This window comes from Phyllopteryx taeniolatus, chromosome 4 (genome assembly GCF_024500385.1).
Source record: "Phyllopteryx taeniolatus isolate TA_2022b chromosome 4, UOR_Ptae_1.2, whole genome shotgun sequence".
Classification (NCBI taxonomy): domain Eukaryota; kingdom Metazoa; phylum Chordata; class Actinopteri; order Syngnathiformes; family Syngnathidae; genus Phyllopteryx; species Phyllopteryx taeniolatus.
This window is the reverse complement of record NC_084505.1, coordinates 3,933,260-3,950,791: the sequence shown is the minus strand read 5'-3', so window position 1 is coordinate 3,950,791 and position 17,532 is coordinate 3,933,260. Positions and strand designations below refer to the sequence as shown.

At 44.3% G+C, this 17,532-nt stretch overlaps 1 protein-coding gene across 4 annotated transcripts in view; it reads right to left on the bottom strand.

Annotated features, from left to right (window-relative positions):
* The window catches only part of hpgd (15-hydroxyprostaglandin dehydrogenase), a 41,237-nt gene that overhangs the window by 15,108 nt on the left and 8,597 nt on the right, over positions 1-17,532 (bottom strand). For all 4 annotated transcript variants that reach the window (XM_061772105.1, XM_061772106.1, XM_061772107.1 and 1 more), the window contains exons 3-4: positions 6,915-7,021; positions 3,713-3,809 (exon numbers count right to left, since the gene is read on the bottom strand). In XM_061772105.1, the coding sequence (XP_061628089.1) occupies positions 3,713-3,809; positions 6,915-7,021 (204 nt within the window). The remainder of the gene's footprint in view (positions 1-3,712; positions 3,810-6,914; positions 7,022-17,532) is intronic.

Genomic DNA, 17,532 nt, shown 5'->3' with positions numbered 1-17,532 from the left:
CCTGTGTTCTTCCATCACAGTCTGGTTTGGTGCTGCTACAAAAAAGGACAAACTCTGACTGCAACGGATAATCAAAACTGCTGAAAGGATTGTCGGTACCCCCCTTGAGGACTTGCACGCTGCCAGAACTAAGACAAGAGTGTGCAAAATCCTCTCGGACCCTCCACATCCCGGTCACCAGCTAATCACGCTCCTTCCGTCAGGTAGGCGCTACCGATCAATGCAAACTAGAACTAGCAGACAATCCAACAGCTTCTTCCCTCTCGCAATCAACTTCTTAAACACTTAACCTACAATTGCATTGCAACATGCTGGCATTTTTATGTCTTGCGTTTGTCGTCACATTTCTGTGTGGCCAATTATACATTAATCGTGCACTCACTGTAGTGGTTTCACCACGCTGCACTATTTGCATTTCTGTTGTTGACCAATACTGGCCACTCATGCCAGCGTATCATCTGCTCCATTTGCACACTGACTGAGGAGTATCTGCAACATTTACACAATCAACATTTTCCCAGATTATCGTACTACTCGCTTGAAGTCTCGGCGCCCTTTGACAATGGTCATTGCACCGGACTATTGCAATATTAGTCATTCGAACTGCTCTAAGTGCTAGAGGACTCTGCATCTTTTTGCACAATTGTAGAAAAATAATAATAATAATGTACCGGGATTACCAGATAACTAGCAACCCTTTATTGCTCAGTGACTGTTTTTCTCAATGTCTTTATATCTCAAAAGTGTTCTCTGTCAATTGACTGTCTGTTGTCGTACTAGAGCGGCTCCAATTACCGGAGACAAATTATTTGTGTTTTTTTTGGACATACTTGGCAAATAAAGATGATTCTGATTCTGAGTTCAACAAGCGGACCGGTGCAGCGCCTGCAGTGATGTGGACTTTGTATCGGTCCGTTGTGGTAAAGAAGGAGCTAAACCCGAAAAGCGAATCTCTCAATTTCACGGTTGATCTACGTTCCTACCCTCACCTATGGTCATGAACTGTGGGTCGTGACCGAAAGAACGAGATCCCGGATACAAGCGGCCGAAATTAGTTTCCTCTGCAGGGTATCCGGGCTCTCCCTTAGAGATAGGGTGAGAAGCTCGGTCATCCGGGAGGATCTCAGAGTAGAACCGCTGTTCCCTCACATTGAGAGGAGCCAGATGAGGTGGCTGGGGAATCTGATTCGGATGAATCTGGTGAGGTGTTCCAGGTACGTCCCACCGGAAGGAGACCCTGGGGACGGCCCAGGACACGCTGGAGAGACTATGTCCTTCGGCTGGCCTGGGAACGCCTCGGGATCCCCCCGGAAGAGATGGATGAAGTGGCTGGGGAGAGGAAAGTCTGGGCGTCCCTGCTATAGCTACTGCGCCCACGACTTGACCTCGGATAAGCGGTACAAAATGGATGGATGGATGGATGTTTTATCTGTATGTCTCGAATCAAAGCAAGTTATGATATGATACTTGTGGGACAGTCCTGTAGATAAAACGACTCACAAAAGGGTCATTCTTGTATAATAAGGCTTTGTGTGTAATTTTAAAGGAGCATCTCTCTTCATCTGGTGTATGAATGCCTGAATATGAAACCCATCTATGAACATTTTTGTTTTGCTCTCGAAGGTGCAAGTACTGTACGTCAGGGACCTACTGTGCCCAAAATTCAGCCCGGGAATTTAGATGGAGAGGCTCCCGGTGCGCACAACTGCAGACAGAATTGTTTTTTTGTTCCTCCTGCCTTGCAATGAAGGTCTCATCATTTTTGCTGTATAGACTGTATGCATAATACCCTACCCAGTACGGCAGCTTTCCACACGGCATCTCTACCGGTCTGGCTATTGCTGCTTCCTGTTCCATTGTCTTCCTTCTCCCCCAATAAGACCACCACATCCTCCTCGTTCTCTCGTTCTCCAAGACCAGCACCACCTCCTCACTCCCACCATGGGGTCACCCAGTCCCTCAATAACCACTCTGCTAGTGACCTTCACCCCTGATGCTACTGCTGCTGCTAATCATAATAATAATAATAATAATCCATCCATCCATTTTCTGAGCCGCTTCTCCTCACTAGGGTCGCGGGCGTGCTGGAGCCTATCCCAGCTATCATCGGGCAGGAGGCGGGGTACACCCTGAACTGGTTGCCAGCCAATCGCAGGGCACATAGGAACAAACAACCATTCGCACTCACAGTCATGCCTACGGGCAATTTAGAGTCTTCAATTCATGCATGTTTTTGGGATGTGGGAGGAAACCGGAGTACCCGGAGAAAACCCACGCAGGCACGGGGAGAACATGCAAACTCCACACAGGCGGGACCGGGGATTGAACCCGGGTCCTCAGAACTGTGAGGCTGACGCTCTAACCAGTCGGCCACCGTGCCGCCTTAATAATAATAATAATAATAATAATAATAATAATAATAATAATAATAATAATAATAATAATAATAATAATAATAATAATAATAATAATAATAAATATATTATCTGTACCGCTTAACCTCACTAGGGTATGCTGGAGCTTATCCCAGCTATCTTTGGCGGAGAGGCGGGGTACAACCTGAACTGGTCTCCAGCCAATCGCAGGGCAGATATAAACAAACAACCATTCACACTCACACATACGGGCAATTTAGAGTCTTCAATCAACCTACCACACATGTTTTTTGGGATGTGGGAGGAAACCGGAGTACCCGGCGAAAACCCACACAGGCACGGGGAGAACATGCCAACTCCACGGGCGAGGCCGGATTTTACCCGGGTCCTCCGAACTGTGTACAGATGGGCTAACCAGTCGTCCACCGTGCCGTCAATAATCATCATCATCATAAAAAGAATTCTTCTTAATACACAACGGCAATCCGTGTAAGAAAATACCAGAAATCACACACACGCATGCAGGCATGCATGCACACACACACACACACACACACACACACACACACACACACGCTCATTTGTTCATATATCAAATAGTAAGTATCCCTTAATTGCTTGAAGTGTAAATCACAAAGTCAGGTCACAGAGACTTGATCATTTGCTGATGGTGAGCAACAACAAGAATCAATGATGCTTGCAATACATAAGGGCTAATGTAGCTAACAATTTTTGTATACAAAATCATTTAGATCTAATGTTTTGCCATTTTCCCACTGTCGCCACCTGTAGTCATACATCTGGATCCATGCTACACTGAAAAGATCTGTCAGCTTTGCACTGGTGTGGGGGAAATGGGGCGCAGACGCTTTGGCCTTGTCTGCTGCTGAACAATGTTTGTCGCACCGCGCACGGCACAACAGCAAGGGTTCGACGAAGTCACGAATCATAAACACATGCTGCAGCTTGCAGGCTATACTCTATACCGGTACTCCGGCCGGTGGCCAGGACACTCAGCTTGGCGTGCACGACGCATGCGACCGATGCGCTCATACACTGCTTTGTTGACTTAAGCCGACCCTATAAATTGTCTTGTATTTGTTGAATAGTAGTCTGTAATTGTTTTGTTAAAATATGGCTGTGTTTATTGGAAATTATATAGCGCTTATCCTATTTAAACAAATTTGTAAAAAAAGACTCTTGGCCAGGTCGGCCTGGAATGCACTGGCCGTTCGGGAGTTGTCCCGAAATTTCCAATTGCCTCCACGCCTCTGTGGTGGCAGTGCAGTCTATTTCTCTACATTCACAGTACGCATGTTAGTGTGTGTAACTGTTACCTGCCATAGAAGATACGTTGATTATCGTGCCTCCTTCCTTGCCATGCTCCTTACTCATATGTTCCAGAGCCAAGTAGGTCCCATTTATTACAGAAGTCTGTAATGAAAGGAACAACCTCATCAAGTGACATTCCTCACAATATAGAAGTGCAGCACACAAGCAGGAATTAAAATGTTAACTTGAATAACTTCCAAATAATGTGTTTAAAGTAGAATTTCCTTCAACCAACTAAAGACTGTCTTTACTTGCCTCCCACCACATACCAGGAAAACCAGATAGAACATCAGATAGAACCCCTGGAGAACAAGCACTCGTTGTGTTTGTTGATGAGGACTTTCCTCTTAAATTATCTCAACATGCAAAGATGGGAAAGATAAAAATGTTTATTGGAAGTGCTCAGCCAAATTGAGAAAATATGTACAGTAGCTCCAAACAACAGCACAATTCGTCTTCAGTTTTAAGTCTTCAACTTTCTTTGACCTCCTTTGACACACTACCTTCTTTGTCCAAAATAAAACCTCTGGCTTTGCATTGCTATGATCCGCCTTATTTTTGAAATTTCATGAACAAAATGCAGGACTAAAAATCCATCCATCCATTTTCAACACCACTTATCCTGGTGAGGGTCATGGAGCGGTGGAGCCTATCCCAGCTGACTTCAGGCGAAATGCGGACTACACCCTGAACTGGTCACCAGTCAGTCGCAGGGCACATACACGGACAACCATTTGCACACACATTCAGACCGTCACTGAGCGGGAACGGAACCCACACTGCCTGCACCAAAGTCAGACGACTGTACCACGACACCATCAGTGACAGGACTAAAAACATTTTTTCAATTTACATTTAACTTTCAACAAAAATATTACTCTCAAAACATGAAAATTTAATAATGTAAATCTCTTTTTTTCCTGGCTTGCCCAGCCTCTTGTTGGTAGGCAGAGTCTGTAGCCTGCTAAATCACAATAAAAAAAAATATACAGTCCTGCTTTCTAGGCTATTTGAATGACAAACGAAGGGTTGACAGCGTTATAGCCCTGATCAAATAATTGACAGGAAGAGGAAGTCAGTCAAACCGGACTTGGGAAGTAACTCCAAACACAGCAAGTACTATATGGATCATGAGACCACATGATCATGTTTATTTCTACACATTCATTTAACAATTCAATTAAATCATATCTTATCGTGCACAATCTACTGGCAAATATGATGAAGATAGTCAAACCACTTTTTTGGGGTAAGCCACTTCTCACCAAGCTTTACGTTACCATGATGACTGGGTGTGGAATGTTTCTTGTGCTCAAGCAGCAGACTTGTTTATAAAGAAACAAAGTGACCCCCCCACCCCCGTAAAGACGGAAAAAGATTATGTTTTCACTCGTAGAGGAAGCACTTCATCACAAAGTTGCAAAATTACACTTGTGAATTAGTGTGCAGATCCATGCATGAGATGCATGCAGCAGACACATCACCAAACACAAATACCAATTAATATTGTAATGCCGAAGACCTTACAATTTTTAACCAAGCAATTAGTCTGTTTCAAAGATCAAGTGACTTAGACAATATTTAGGAGAAGATAATGTTCTTGCAGCGGCACGGTGGACGACTGGTTAGAGGATCAGCCTCACAGTTCTGAGGACCCGGGTTCAATCCTCGGGTCCCATATTGTACCGGCATTACCAGATAACTAGCAACCCTTTATTGGTCAGTGACTGTTTTTCTCTGTCTTTATGTCTCAAAAGTGTTCTCTGTCAATTGACTGTCTGTTGTCGTACTAGAACGGCTCCAACTACCGGAGACAAATTCCTTGTGTGTTTTTTGGACATACTTGGCACAATAAAGATGATTCTGATTCTGATTCTGATTCTAATTCTGATGTGAGAAGCACGAGTCAAGTCTGAGAACCACTATTCAAGTCAATGAGGCATCTAAGAAATATAGTAGTTTCTCTCGTGGATAAAAACATTGCCAGCACTTCAACCCCAAGTATTCAATAAGCAGTGCCTGTCCATGCCCACCATGTAAGTTTTGATTAATATCTAAATGAAGTAGTATGTGCAGTAGTGGATGTACAGACAAGTTCACGTCGACTTTACTGCTCCACAATGATGTTTAGAGGATGATATTGACGAGTAGCTTATCATCTTTTTGGCTTAAGGAGGAGGCAGAGCTACATGCTGTAATAGATAAGTGCGTTAAATGAAATTAGGCTGTCACATTAATTGATTTAAATCGTACTTCGGCGGCACAGTGGGCGACTGGTTAGAGCGTCTGCCTCACAGTTCTGAGGACTGGGGTTTAATCCCCGGCACCGCCTGTGTGGAGTTTGGATGTTCTCCCCGTGCCTGCATGGGTTTTCTCCGGGCACCCCGGTTTCCTCCCACATCCCAAAAAACCTGCATGGTAGGTTAATTGACAACTCTAAATTGCCCGTAGGTGTGAATGTGAGTGCAAATGGTTGTTTGTTTATATGTGCCCTGCGATTGGCTGGCAACCAGTTCAGTGTGTACCCCGCCTCATGCCCGAAGATAGCTGGGATAGGCTCCAGCACTCCCAAGACCCTAGTGAGGATAAGCGGCTCAGAAAATGGATGGATGGGTGTAAATCGTACTTCTGTTCTGGATGTCGCGTCATTCACTTATACACACAATGAGGATGGTGTAACTTGCCTCAATAGGAAGGAAATTGCTCATTCACACACTGAAGAGACAATGGCCTTACATTTTTATTCAAGGGACTACCGAGGATATTGGGATTAAACCAGTAACTTTCCAGTTGACAACCAATGGAGTACCTCAGTCAAGCTACCACCAAGAAAATTAAATAATAAGTCAGAGACTCATGTCCACCCTCTCAAGGCCCATGAACAACCCACAAAAGCCTTGTTTCCACCAAGCAGGTAAAGTTTGGTTATGTTTCCAGTTTTGTATTTCCATTGTCAAAAATTACAATTAACAAATATATATGAGAGGTACCAAATCCCTTTTTAGCACCTTTGTCTTGATACAAAAAATGTACCAGGTTCCTAAAGTATGGTTTGAGAGAATTGTCACATTCTTTAACAACACAAATTGAATGAGAAGAACACAAAAACTCTCTTTCTTATAGTGTTCTATGGAGCACATTGAAGACTGTGGTCTCACCTAGCAAATATAAATAAACTGGAAATCTATTAGCATCTTATCTTCTCACCAGGTTCACTTGTATGGTCTTCTCCCAGTTCTTTTCATTGTTGATTCCAGCATTGTTGATGACAATGTCTAGACGACCAAACTCGTCTACTGTGCTCTGGAAGGCATCTAAACAAGAGAAATCAATAGCTATTAGTGAATTATTTCAGACATTTGTAGAGCTCCATTCATTTTCTGTACTGCTTAGCCTGGGGTCGGGGTGTGCTGGAGCCTATCCAAGCTGACTTTGGGCAAGAGGTGCGGTAGACCCTGGACTGGTCGCCAGCCAATCACAGGGCACAAAGAGACAAACAACCATTCACACTCACTTTCACACCTACGGACAATTTAGACTCTTCATTTAACCTACCATGCATGTTTTTGGAACGTGGGAGGAAACTGCAGTACCAGGAGAAAACTTACACAAGCACGGGGAGAAAATGCAAACTCCACACAGGAAGGGCGGAGCCCAGATTTGAACCCACAACCTCTGAACTGTCAGGTGGATGTGATAATCAGTCTGCTACTTGTATCACAAGTGACAAAACTTGATAGCAAAGCAAAGCAAATCTATTTATATAGCGCATTTCATACACAAGGTAACTTAATGTACTTTACATGATTAAAAACATTTAAAAAAAGAAACAAAAACAGCTTATAAACATTTTAAACAAAGATAAAAAGATAAAAGTACAATTAAAACAGCATACAGTGCAAGAAATATAAATACAAGAAATATAAAAATCCAAGCTGCTGTGAGTATAAAGGGAGAAAAAGTAATGGTCTGGCCACCATCATCCCCAGATTGTTCATTTAGAACCTGTGAAACATCCTTAAAAGGAAGATCTCTGTGATTGGACAGAAGTTATACCTCCAAGCACCCACTCTTCATCCTCACGAGAGACAGGAAAACTATCCATGGGCTAACCATGCAATTACAAAGGATGAGTTGTTAAAATAAATGTATAAGAGGAGTTTCTCTTATCCTCATAGTTAGGCTTAGGAAATGGGTGGGCATCTCAGTGATCTACCCTAAATGGTTCATATCTTATTTACAAAATGTATATTTTTCTGTGATTGTTGGCCCCCTAGGTTGATTGAAGACTCTAAATTGCCCGTAGGTGTGAATATGAGTGCGAATGGTTGTTTGTTTCTGTGTGTCCTGCGATTGGCAGGTGACCGGTTCAGGGTGTACCCCTCCCGAAGATAGCTGGGATAGGCACTGGCAGCCCGCGACCCTAGTGAGGATAACCGGTAAAGAAAATGGATGGTTGGATGGATGTTGGCCCCCATAAGTCAGAGTCCGTCCCCCTCTACGTAAGGGTCAGTCTTAGGGCACAGCCCTTTTGCTCCCTACATCATCTTTCCTCTGGGAGATATCAGAAAATTTGAAGGTACAGTATCTCATACCACTTGTATGTGTCATGAATGGAACAAAGGACAGGACCCAAAATGCACGACTCCAATTCAAATGGACAGTTTCAAAAAGAGAGGTTTTGTAAACGGGCAGAGGTTGGTACACAGGCAGGCAATCCGAAAAGGCAACAGTATCCAAAAAACGTGAGGCAAAAAGGCAAGGTCAATAATCAGAACAGGGTCTAGTCTTACTATGAGTCGGTGACGTGGAAACATGGAATGCTGGAACGGTACAACGAACTGGCGACCAGAAAGAATATGACACGAGGTTAAATGCATGGGGTAATTAGGGTAAACGAGGCACAGGTGGGGAAGATGCTCTCAGGAGCAAGTGTGTACGAGACAGGGGGAAGACAACAACCATAACACACACCCATGACAGTATCCCTCCCCTCCAGATGGCCCAGGAGGCCCAGGATGCACAATGTGGAAGTCCCGAATGAGCGAGTCATCCACGATAAACCCAGATGACACCCATGAACGACCCGTAGCCCTCCCAGTCCACTCCCTCCCCCTCCGACGAGACGACAAGAGCAGCCGCCTCACCATGAAGACAGGGCCCCCGTCCACGAAACGGGGGGGAGGAGGGGGCCTGGAAGGCGGGACCATAGGGCACTCCCGAGCGGGCTTGAGCAGGCTGACGTGAAATGCAGGGTGGACCTGCATCGACCTTGGGAGCCTAAGCTTCATGGTGACAGGGTTGATGACCTTTGTGATGGGGAAGGGCCCAACGAACCTGGGAGCGAGCTTCCGGGACTCCACCCGGAGTGGAATATGCTTGGTGGAGAGCCAAACACGCTGACCCACGTTGTAGTTCGGGGCCGGTGTCCTCCTACGGTCAGCTGCGGTCTTGTAGGACCGTGCTTGGCGTAGCAGCATTCGGCGCGCTTGCTCCCAGGTCCTCCTGCAGCGTCTCACCAAGGTCAATGCAGATGGAACCATGGACTTGGGGGCTATGGCAGGAAACAGAGATTGTTGGTAACCATGGACAATGTGAAAAGGCGATAGACCAGTGGATGCAGAGGGGAGAGAATTGTGAGAGAACTCGACCCAAACCAGCTTCTGAGTCCAGGATTGTGGCTCCTATGAAGCGAGACATCGGAGCCCAGTCTCCAGATCCTTGTTCAGCCTCTCAGACCGTTGGTTTCAGAATGAAACCCAGATGACAGACTGATGGAAGCGCCTATTAAATTGCCAAACTCCTTCCAAAATCGTGAAACGAATTGGGGGCCCCTATCAGATACCACATTCTTGGGAAAACCATGAAACTTGAATACCTGGTTTATCATCAATTCTGCAGTTTCTATAGCTGATGGGAGTTTGGGGGCCACATGTTTCATCATAGTGTCCTGATGCTCTGACAGTCCCTTTAGATGAATGTGGAGGGCAGCAAGCTGCTCAACCTGCTTCGAGATGCGTTGAGCCTGCGCTTGAAGGGCTTTGCGCACCGGGTCTGAGTCTGCTGGGTCCATGTTATGGCCAGTTCGTTCTGTCATGAACGGAACAAAGGACAGGACCCAAAATGCACGACTCCAATTAAAATGGACAGGTTAAAAAAGAGAGGTTTAATAAACGGGCAGAGGTCGGTACACAGGCAGGCAATCCGAAAAGGCAACAGTATCCAAAAAACATGAGGCAAAAAGGCAAGGTCAATAATCAGAACAGGGTCTAGTCTTACTATGAGTCGGTGAGGTGGAAACAAGGAATGCTGGAACGTGACAACAAGGTACAACGAACTGTCGACCAGAAAGAATGAGACACGAGGTTAAATGCATGGGGTAATTTAGGGTAAACGAGGCACAGGTGGGGAAGATGCTCTCAGGAGCAGGTGTATACGAGACAGGGGGAAGGCAACAACCATAACACACACCCATGACAGTATGCAGATGACCAGATTAATTTTTTTCATTTGAGATAAGTCCAATGCATGATTGCTTGACTCCAATTAAGAATTGCAAGACTCACAGCTCATTGCAGTTGAATATTGCGAAAACTGAAATATTAAAGATTGCCCCCGATAACTTGGCTTCTTAAGTTGCCACATGTTCAGGATCGCTTTCATAAAGTGTCTGTCCCAATGGAAGAAACTTTGGGGTCATCTTAAAACTGTAACTCATTCCTCATTTTTTCCACCCCAAAATGTTTCAAAGCTTGGCTCCATGTTAGTTCATTCTGAACTAGAAACAATAATTCACGATTTTGTCTTGTCATGTCTTGACTATTGCAATTCTCTCTTTAGCTATGTAAAAGCTGTAGACAAAACGATTCAGCAGCTGAAACCATCAACGAGCTGTCTTGACTCTATACCGTCTAACTTTTTCAAAACTCTTGCGAAGTCCATGCCAGTCGATTTGTAGCAAATAATCAATTGCTCACTTCATCAGGCGAGTTTCCCAAACCTCTGAAAGTAGCTACCAATAAGCCACTTTTGAAAAAACAAGAGAACACTGGTTGCTTCCATGTAAGAAAACTATAGAACCATCTCAAACCTTCCCTTCATGGCCAAGATTGTCAAGAAAGTGTTTTTTAATCAACTCAGCAATTTCTCGAACATAAATGTTTCCCACCCCATCATAGTACAGAATCAGCTCTTATCAAAGTGTTAAATCATATCAAGCAAAGCAAAGCAAAGCAAATTTATTTATATAGCGCATTTCATACACAATGTGCGTTACATGATTAAAAGCATTTAAAAACAAAGAAACAAATACTTATAAACATTTAAAACAAAGAGGAATTTTTTTTAATTAAAACAGCGTACAGTGCAAGAAATATTTAAAAGTGGAAAGACTCTAAAAAGCATGAGAAAAATAGAAGAGTTTTTAACCTGGACTTAAAAACATTTACACTTGAAGCTGACGTCACTTCTGTTGGCAACTTATTCAATTTTTGTATGCAGCATAATAGCTAAATGCTAATGCAGCCCTATGGGGGTCACAAGCCAGTGCAAACTGGAGGCCGGTCCCAAGCCCGGATAAATGCAAAGGGTTGCGTCTGGAAGGGCATCTGGCTTAAAATTTTGCCAAACAAATATGAGCGTTCATCCAAAGAGTTCCATACCGGATCGATCGTGGCCCAGGTTAACAACATCCGACACCGGCGCCGTCAACCTGCTGGGAGCCAGTGGAAATTCAGCTACTGTGGGTGGAAGAAGAAGTGGAAAGCGGTTTCTTCGGCAGAAAGAGAAGAGGAAAGCACAGAGCCTAGGACTGAATGTGGGGACTTTGAATGTTAGGACTATGACAGGAAAATCTCGGGAGTTGGTTGACATGTTGATTAGGAGAAAGGTTGATACACTGTGTCCAGGAGACCAGGTGGAAAGCCAGTAAGGCGAGAAGTTTAGGGGCATGGTTTAAATTATTTTACCATGTTGTAGATGGGAAGAGAAATGTGTTATGTATAATGTGATTAGTGGCTATGCCCCACAGGTAGGATGTGACCTAGAGGTGAAAGAGAAATTCTGGAACGAGCTCGGCGAAGTAGTTCTGAGCATCCCAGACAGAAAGAGAGTTGTGATTGGTGCAGATTGTAATGGATATGTTGGTGAAGGAAACAGTGGTGATGAAGAAGTGATGGGTAAGTACGGCATCCAGGAAAGGAACTTGGAGGGACAGATGTTGGTAGACTTTGCAAAAAGGATGGAAATGGCTGTAGTGAACACTTTTTCCAGAAGAGGCACGAACATAGGGTGACCTACAAGAGCGGAGGTAGAAGCACGCAGGTGGATTACATGTTGTCCAGACAGATGTAATCTGAAGGAGGTTAGTGACTGTAAGGTAGTGGTAGGGGAGAGTGTGGCGAGACAGCATAGGATGGTGGTGTGTAAGATGACTCTGGTGGTGGGGAGGAAGATTAAGAAGACAAAGGCAGAGCAGAGAACCATGTGGTGGAAGCTGAGACAGGACGAGTGTTTTGCAGCTCTTCGGGAATAGGTGAGACAGGCTCTCGGTGGACAGGAGGAGCTTCCAGAAGACTGGACCACTGCAGCCAAGGTGATCAGAGAGGCAGGCAGGAGAGTACTTGGTGTATCTTCTGGCAGGAAAGGAGAGAAGGAGACTTGGTGGTGGAACCTCACAGTACAGTAAATCATACAAGGAAAAAGGTTAGCTAAGAAGAAGTGGGACACTGAGAGGACCGAGGAGAGGTGAAAGGAATACATTGAGATGCGACATAGGACAAAGTTAGAGGTGGCAAAGGCCAAACAAGAGGCATATGATGACATACATGTCCACCAGGTTGGACACTAAAGAATGAGAAAAGGATCTATACAGGTTGGCCAGACAGAGGGATAGCAATGGGAAGGATGTGCAGCAGGTTAGGGTGATTAAGGATAGAGAGGGAAATATGTTGACTGGTGCCAGTAGTGTGCTCGATAGATAAAAGGAATACTTCGAGGAGTTGATGAATGAGGAAAATGAGAGAGAAGGGAGAGTAGAAGAGGCAATTGTGGTGGACCAGGAAGTGGCAATGATGAGTAAGGGGGAAGTTAGAAAGGGATTAAAGAGGACGAAAAATGGAAAGGCAGTGGGTCCTGATGACATTCCTGTGGAGGTATGGAGTCATCTCAGAGAGATGGCTGTGGAGTTTTTGACCAGCTTGTTCAATAGAATTTTAGCGAGTGAGAAGATACCTGAGGAATGGAGGAAAAGTGTGCTGGTGCCTGCCCGATGACAGCTGGGATAGGCTCCAGCACACCCGCGACCCTAATGAGGAGAAGCGGCTCAGAAAATGGATGGTTGTGCTGGTGCCCATTTTTAAGAACAAGGGTGATGTGCAGAGCTGAGGGAACTATAGAGGAATAAATTTGATGAGCCACACAATGAAGTTATGGGAAAGAGTAGTGGAGGCTAGACTCAGGACAGAAGTGAGTATTTGCGAGCAACAGTTTGGTTTCATGCCTAGAAAGATAACCACAGATGCATTATTTGCCTTGAGGATGTTGATGGGAAGGTACAGAGAAGGCCAGAAGGAGCTACATTGTGTCTTTGTAGATCTAGAGAAAGCCTATGACAGAGTACCGAGAGAGGAACTGTGGTACTGCATACGGAAGTCTGGAGTGGCAGAGAAGTATGTTAGTATAATACAGGACATGTACGAGGGCAGCAGAACAGTGGTGAGGTGTGCTGTAGGTGTGACAGACGAATTTAAGGTCGAGGTGGGACTGCATCAGGGATCAGCCCTGAGCCCCTCCCTGTTTGCAGTGGTGATGGATAGGTTAACAGATGAGGTTAGACTGGAATCCCCATCGACCATGATGTTTGCAGATGACATTGTGATCTGCAGTGAAAGCAGGGAGCACGTGGAGGAACAGTTAGAAAGAGGGAGGCATGCACTGGAAAACAGAGGAATGAAGATTAGCCAAAGTAAGACAGAATATATGTGCATGAATGAGAGGGGTGGTGGGGGAAGAGTGAGGCTACAGGGAGAAGAGATAGCAAGGGTGGATGACTTTAAATACTTGGGGTCAACAGTCCAGAGCAATGGTGATTGTGGTCAGGAAGTGAAGAAACAGGTCCAAGGAGGTTGGAACGGGTGGAGGAAGCTATCAGGTGTGTTATGTGACAGAAGAGTCTCTGCTAGGATGAAGGTCAAAGTTTATAAAACAGTGGTGAGGCCAGCCATGATGTACGGATTAGAGACAGTGGCACTGAAGAGACAACAGGAAGCAGAGCTGGAGGTGGTGGAAATGAAGATGTTGAGGTTCGCTCTTGAAGTGACCAGGTAGGATAAAATTAGAAATGAGCTCATCAGAGGGACAGCCAAGGTTCGATGTTTTGGAGACAAAATTAGAGAGAGCAGACTTTGATGGTTTGGACACATCCAGAGGAGAGAAAGTCAGTATATTGGTAGAAGGATGATGAGGATGGAGCTGCCAGGCAAGAGAGCTAGAGGAAGACCAAAGAGCTTCAGCTACAGCTGTTTAATGCTCTTTTTGGGGAGTCCAGTCAGAAGACCATTACAATCGTCAAGTCTACTTGAGATAAAAGCATGGATGAGCTTCTCCTGGTCTGCTTGACACATGCAAGGTTTCACTCTGGATATGTCCTTCAGATGGTAGAAGGCAGTTTTAGTCATTGATTTGATATGACTGCTGAAAGTCAGGTCGGAATCTATCAGAACACCAAGGTTTCAGACTTGGTCTTTGATTTTTAAAAAGAGTGACTTCAGGTATTTACTCACAGCAATGCTCTTTTCTTTATTGCCAACAATTATCTCAGTTTTGTTGTGGTTTAATTGAAGAAAATGTTGACTCATCCAGTTTTAGACAGTGACACAACACCTCAATTGAACTACAGTCATCTGGAGACAATGCTAGATATAACTGTCTGTCATCTGCATAGCTTTGATAGTCAAAATTAAAGTTCTGAAGAATTTGATCCAAGGGTAGCATATACAGGCTGAACAGGAGGGGTCCAGGAACTGACCCTTGAGGGACCACATAGGTCATTGCCATCCGATGAGATTGAACACTTCCAATGGTTACAAAATAACTCCTTTCCTCCAGGTTGGATTTGGAACATTTAAGGACTGTTCCATTTAGTTCTATCCACGTTTCCAACCTGTTCAGCAGTATATTATGATCTACCGTATCAAAAGTCTACCGTACCGATCTACCGTATCAAAAGTCATCCACCGCGGCATGGTGGATGACTGGTTAGAGCGTCTGCCTCACAGTTCTGAGTGTTTGGAGTTTGCATGTTCTCCCTGTGCCTGTGTGGGTTTTCTCCTGGCACTCCGGTTTCCTCCCGCATCCCCAAAAACCATGCATGGTAGGTTAATTGAAGACTCTAAATTGCCTGTAGGTGTGAATGTGAGTGCGAATGGTTGTTTGCTTATATATGTGCCCTGCTATTGGCTGGCAACCAGTTCAGGGTGTACCCCGCCTCCTGTCCGATGATAGCTGGGATTGGCTCTAGCACTCCCGCGACCCTTGTGAGGATAAGCAGCTCCGAAATTGGATGGATGTTTAGTTTTTCTCCACTTACGTTCTGCATTCCTCCACTTTGATTTTGAGGTATTTACCATCATAGTGCTCCTCCAGGGTGTTCTAGGTCGCTTCAAGATTTAACACTAAGATTGAACACTGGCGTGGGAAATGTGTTAGTTCTTGTAATGTGGCGGCATTTAATACAGTTGATTGGAAATGCTGTTGAACAGATTGTAAACGTGGGTCGGACTAAATGGAACAGTACTTAGTGGGTTCAGATCCTACCTGGAGAAAAGTAATAATATTGTAACCATAAGGTTTCAATCTCATCGAATGGCAATGACATATGGGGTCCCCCATAGGTCAGTTCCCTTCTTTTCAGCCTGTATATCCTACCTTTGGAGTAAATTCTTCGGAATCTAAATGTTGACTATCATAGCTATGCAGATGACACACAGCAGTGTCTCTGGAAGACTATATAATTGAGGTGTGTCACTGTCTAAAACAATAAATAACTGAATGAACCCAAACTTCCTTCAATTAAAACACAACAAAAGCGAGGTCTTTGTTTTTGGCAGTAAAGAAAATAGGACTGCTATTATAAATACCTGGAGTCACTCTCTTTAAAAAACAAAGACCAAGTCCAAAACCTTGGTGTGCTGATAGATTCCGATCTTATTTTCAGCAGTCATATCAAATCAATCACTAAAACAGCCTTGTACCAGCTAAAGAACATATCCAGAATGAAGGTTTGCGTGTTCCAAGCAGGGGCTGCGTGCGTTTTCTCCGGGTGCTCCGGTTTCCTCCCACATCCCAAAAAAAAACAACAAAAAAACATGCATGGTAGGTTAATTCAAGACTCAAATTGCCCGTAGGTGTGAATGTGAGTGCAAATGGTTGTTTGTTTATATGTGCCCTGCGATTGGCTGGCAACCAGCTCAGGGTGTACACCGCCTCCTGCCCGTTGATAACTGGGATACGCTCTAGCACTCCCGCGACCCTTGTGAGGATAAGCGGCTCAGAAAATGGATGGATGGATGTTCCAAGCAGACCAGGAGAAGGTAATTCATGCTCTTATCTCAAGTAGATTTGACGATTGTAATGGTCTTACTGGACTCCCCCAAAAGAGCATTAAATAGCTGCAGCTCATTCAGAACGCTGCAGCTTGAGTTCTGACCAGAATGAAAAGATCAGAGCGTATTACTGTAATTCTAAAGTAAAAGCTATATAATTGACGGTAAAGTTCTGCTGCTGGTCTATAAATAACGAAATGGTTTAGGTCCTGAATATGTGAAAGAAATGCTGATGGAGTATAAATCCAGCAGGGTTCTGAGATCTACAGACTCAGATCAAATAGGGGCGCACAAAGTCCAAAGCAAACATGGTGAAGCAGCATTTAGCTGTTATGCTGCACATTAATGGAAGAAGTTGTCAACAGAAGTCAAGTCAGGCCCAAGTGTCATGTATTTAATTCCAGTTTAAAAACAGTTTTTTTCCCCTCATGCTTATGATTGAGCATTTTTCATTTTTAAATGATATTTCTTGCACTGTAGGTTTTTAGTAATTTTAGTCAGTTTTAAAATCGTTTTAAGCTGTCTTTTACTTTTCTGAGCTTTGTTTTTCTTAAATGTTTTTGCTCTGTTTTCGAATGCTTTTAATCATATAAAGCACATTGAGTTATCTTGTGTATGAAATGCGTTATATACATAAATTTACAGTGGGTACGGAAAGTATATATTTGCTAAAATCATTTAAGTTCATTTCTTCCCTCCTTAATGTACACACAGCACCCCATATTGACAGAAAAAAACGAATGATGCAACAGGTTTTTCACACCTGGATTTGGGGATCATCTGCCCTTCCTCCTTGCTAATCCTCTCCAGTTCTGTCAGGTTGGATGATGAACGGTGGACAGCCATTTTCAGGTCTCTCCAGAGATGCTCAATTGGGTTTAAGTCAGGGCTCTCCCTGGGCCATTCAAGAACAGTCAAAGAGTTCTTTTGAAGCCACTCCTTCATTATTTTAGCTGTGTACTTAGGGTCATTCTCTTGTTAGAAGATGAATCTTCGGCCCAGTTTGAGGTCCTGAGCACTCTGGAGAAGGTTTTCGTCCAGGATATCGCTGTACTCGGCTGCATTCATCTTTCCTTCGATTGCAACCAGTCGTCCTGTCCCGGGAGCTGAAAAACACCTCCAGAGCATGTTGCTGCCACCACCATGCGTCACTGTTGGGACTGTATTGGACAGGTGATGAGCAGTGCTTGGTTTTCTCCACACATAGCGCTTAGAATTAAGGC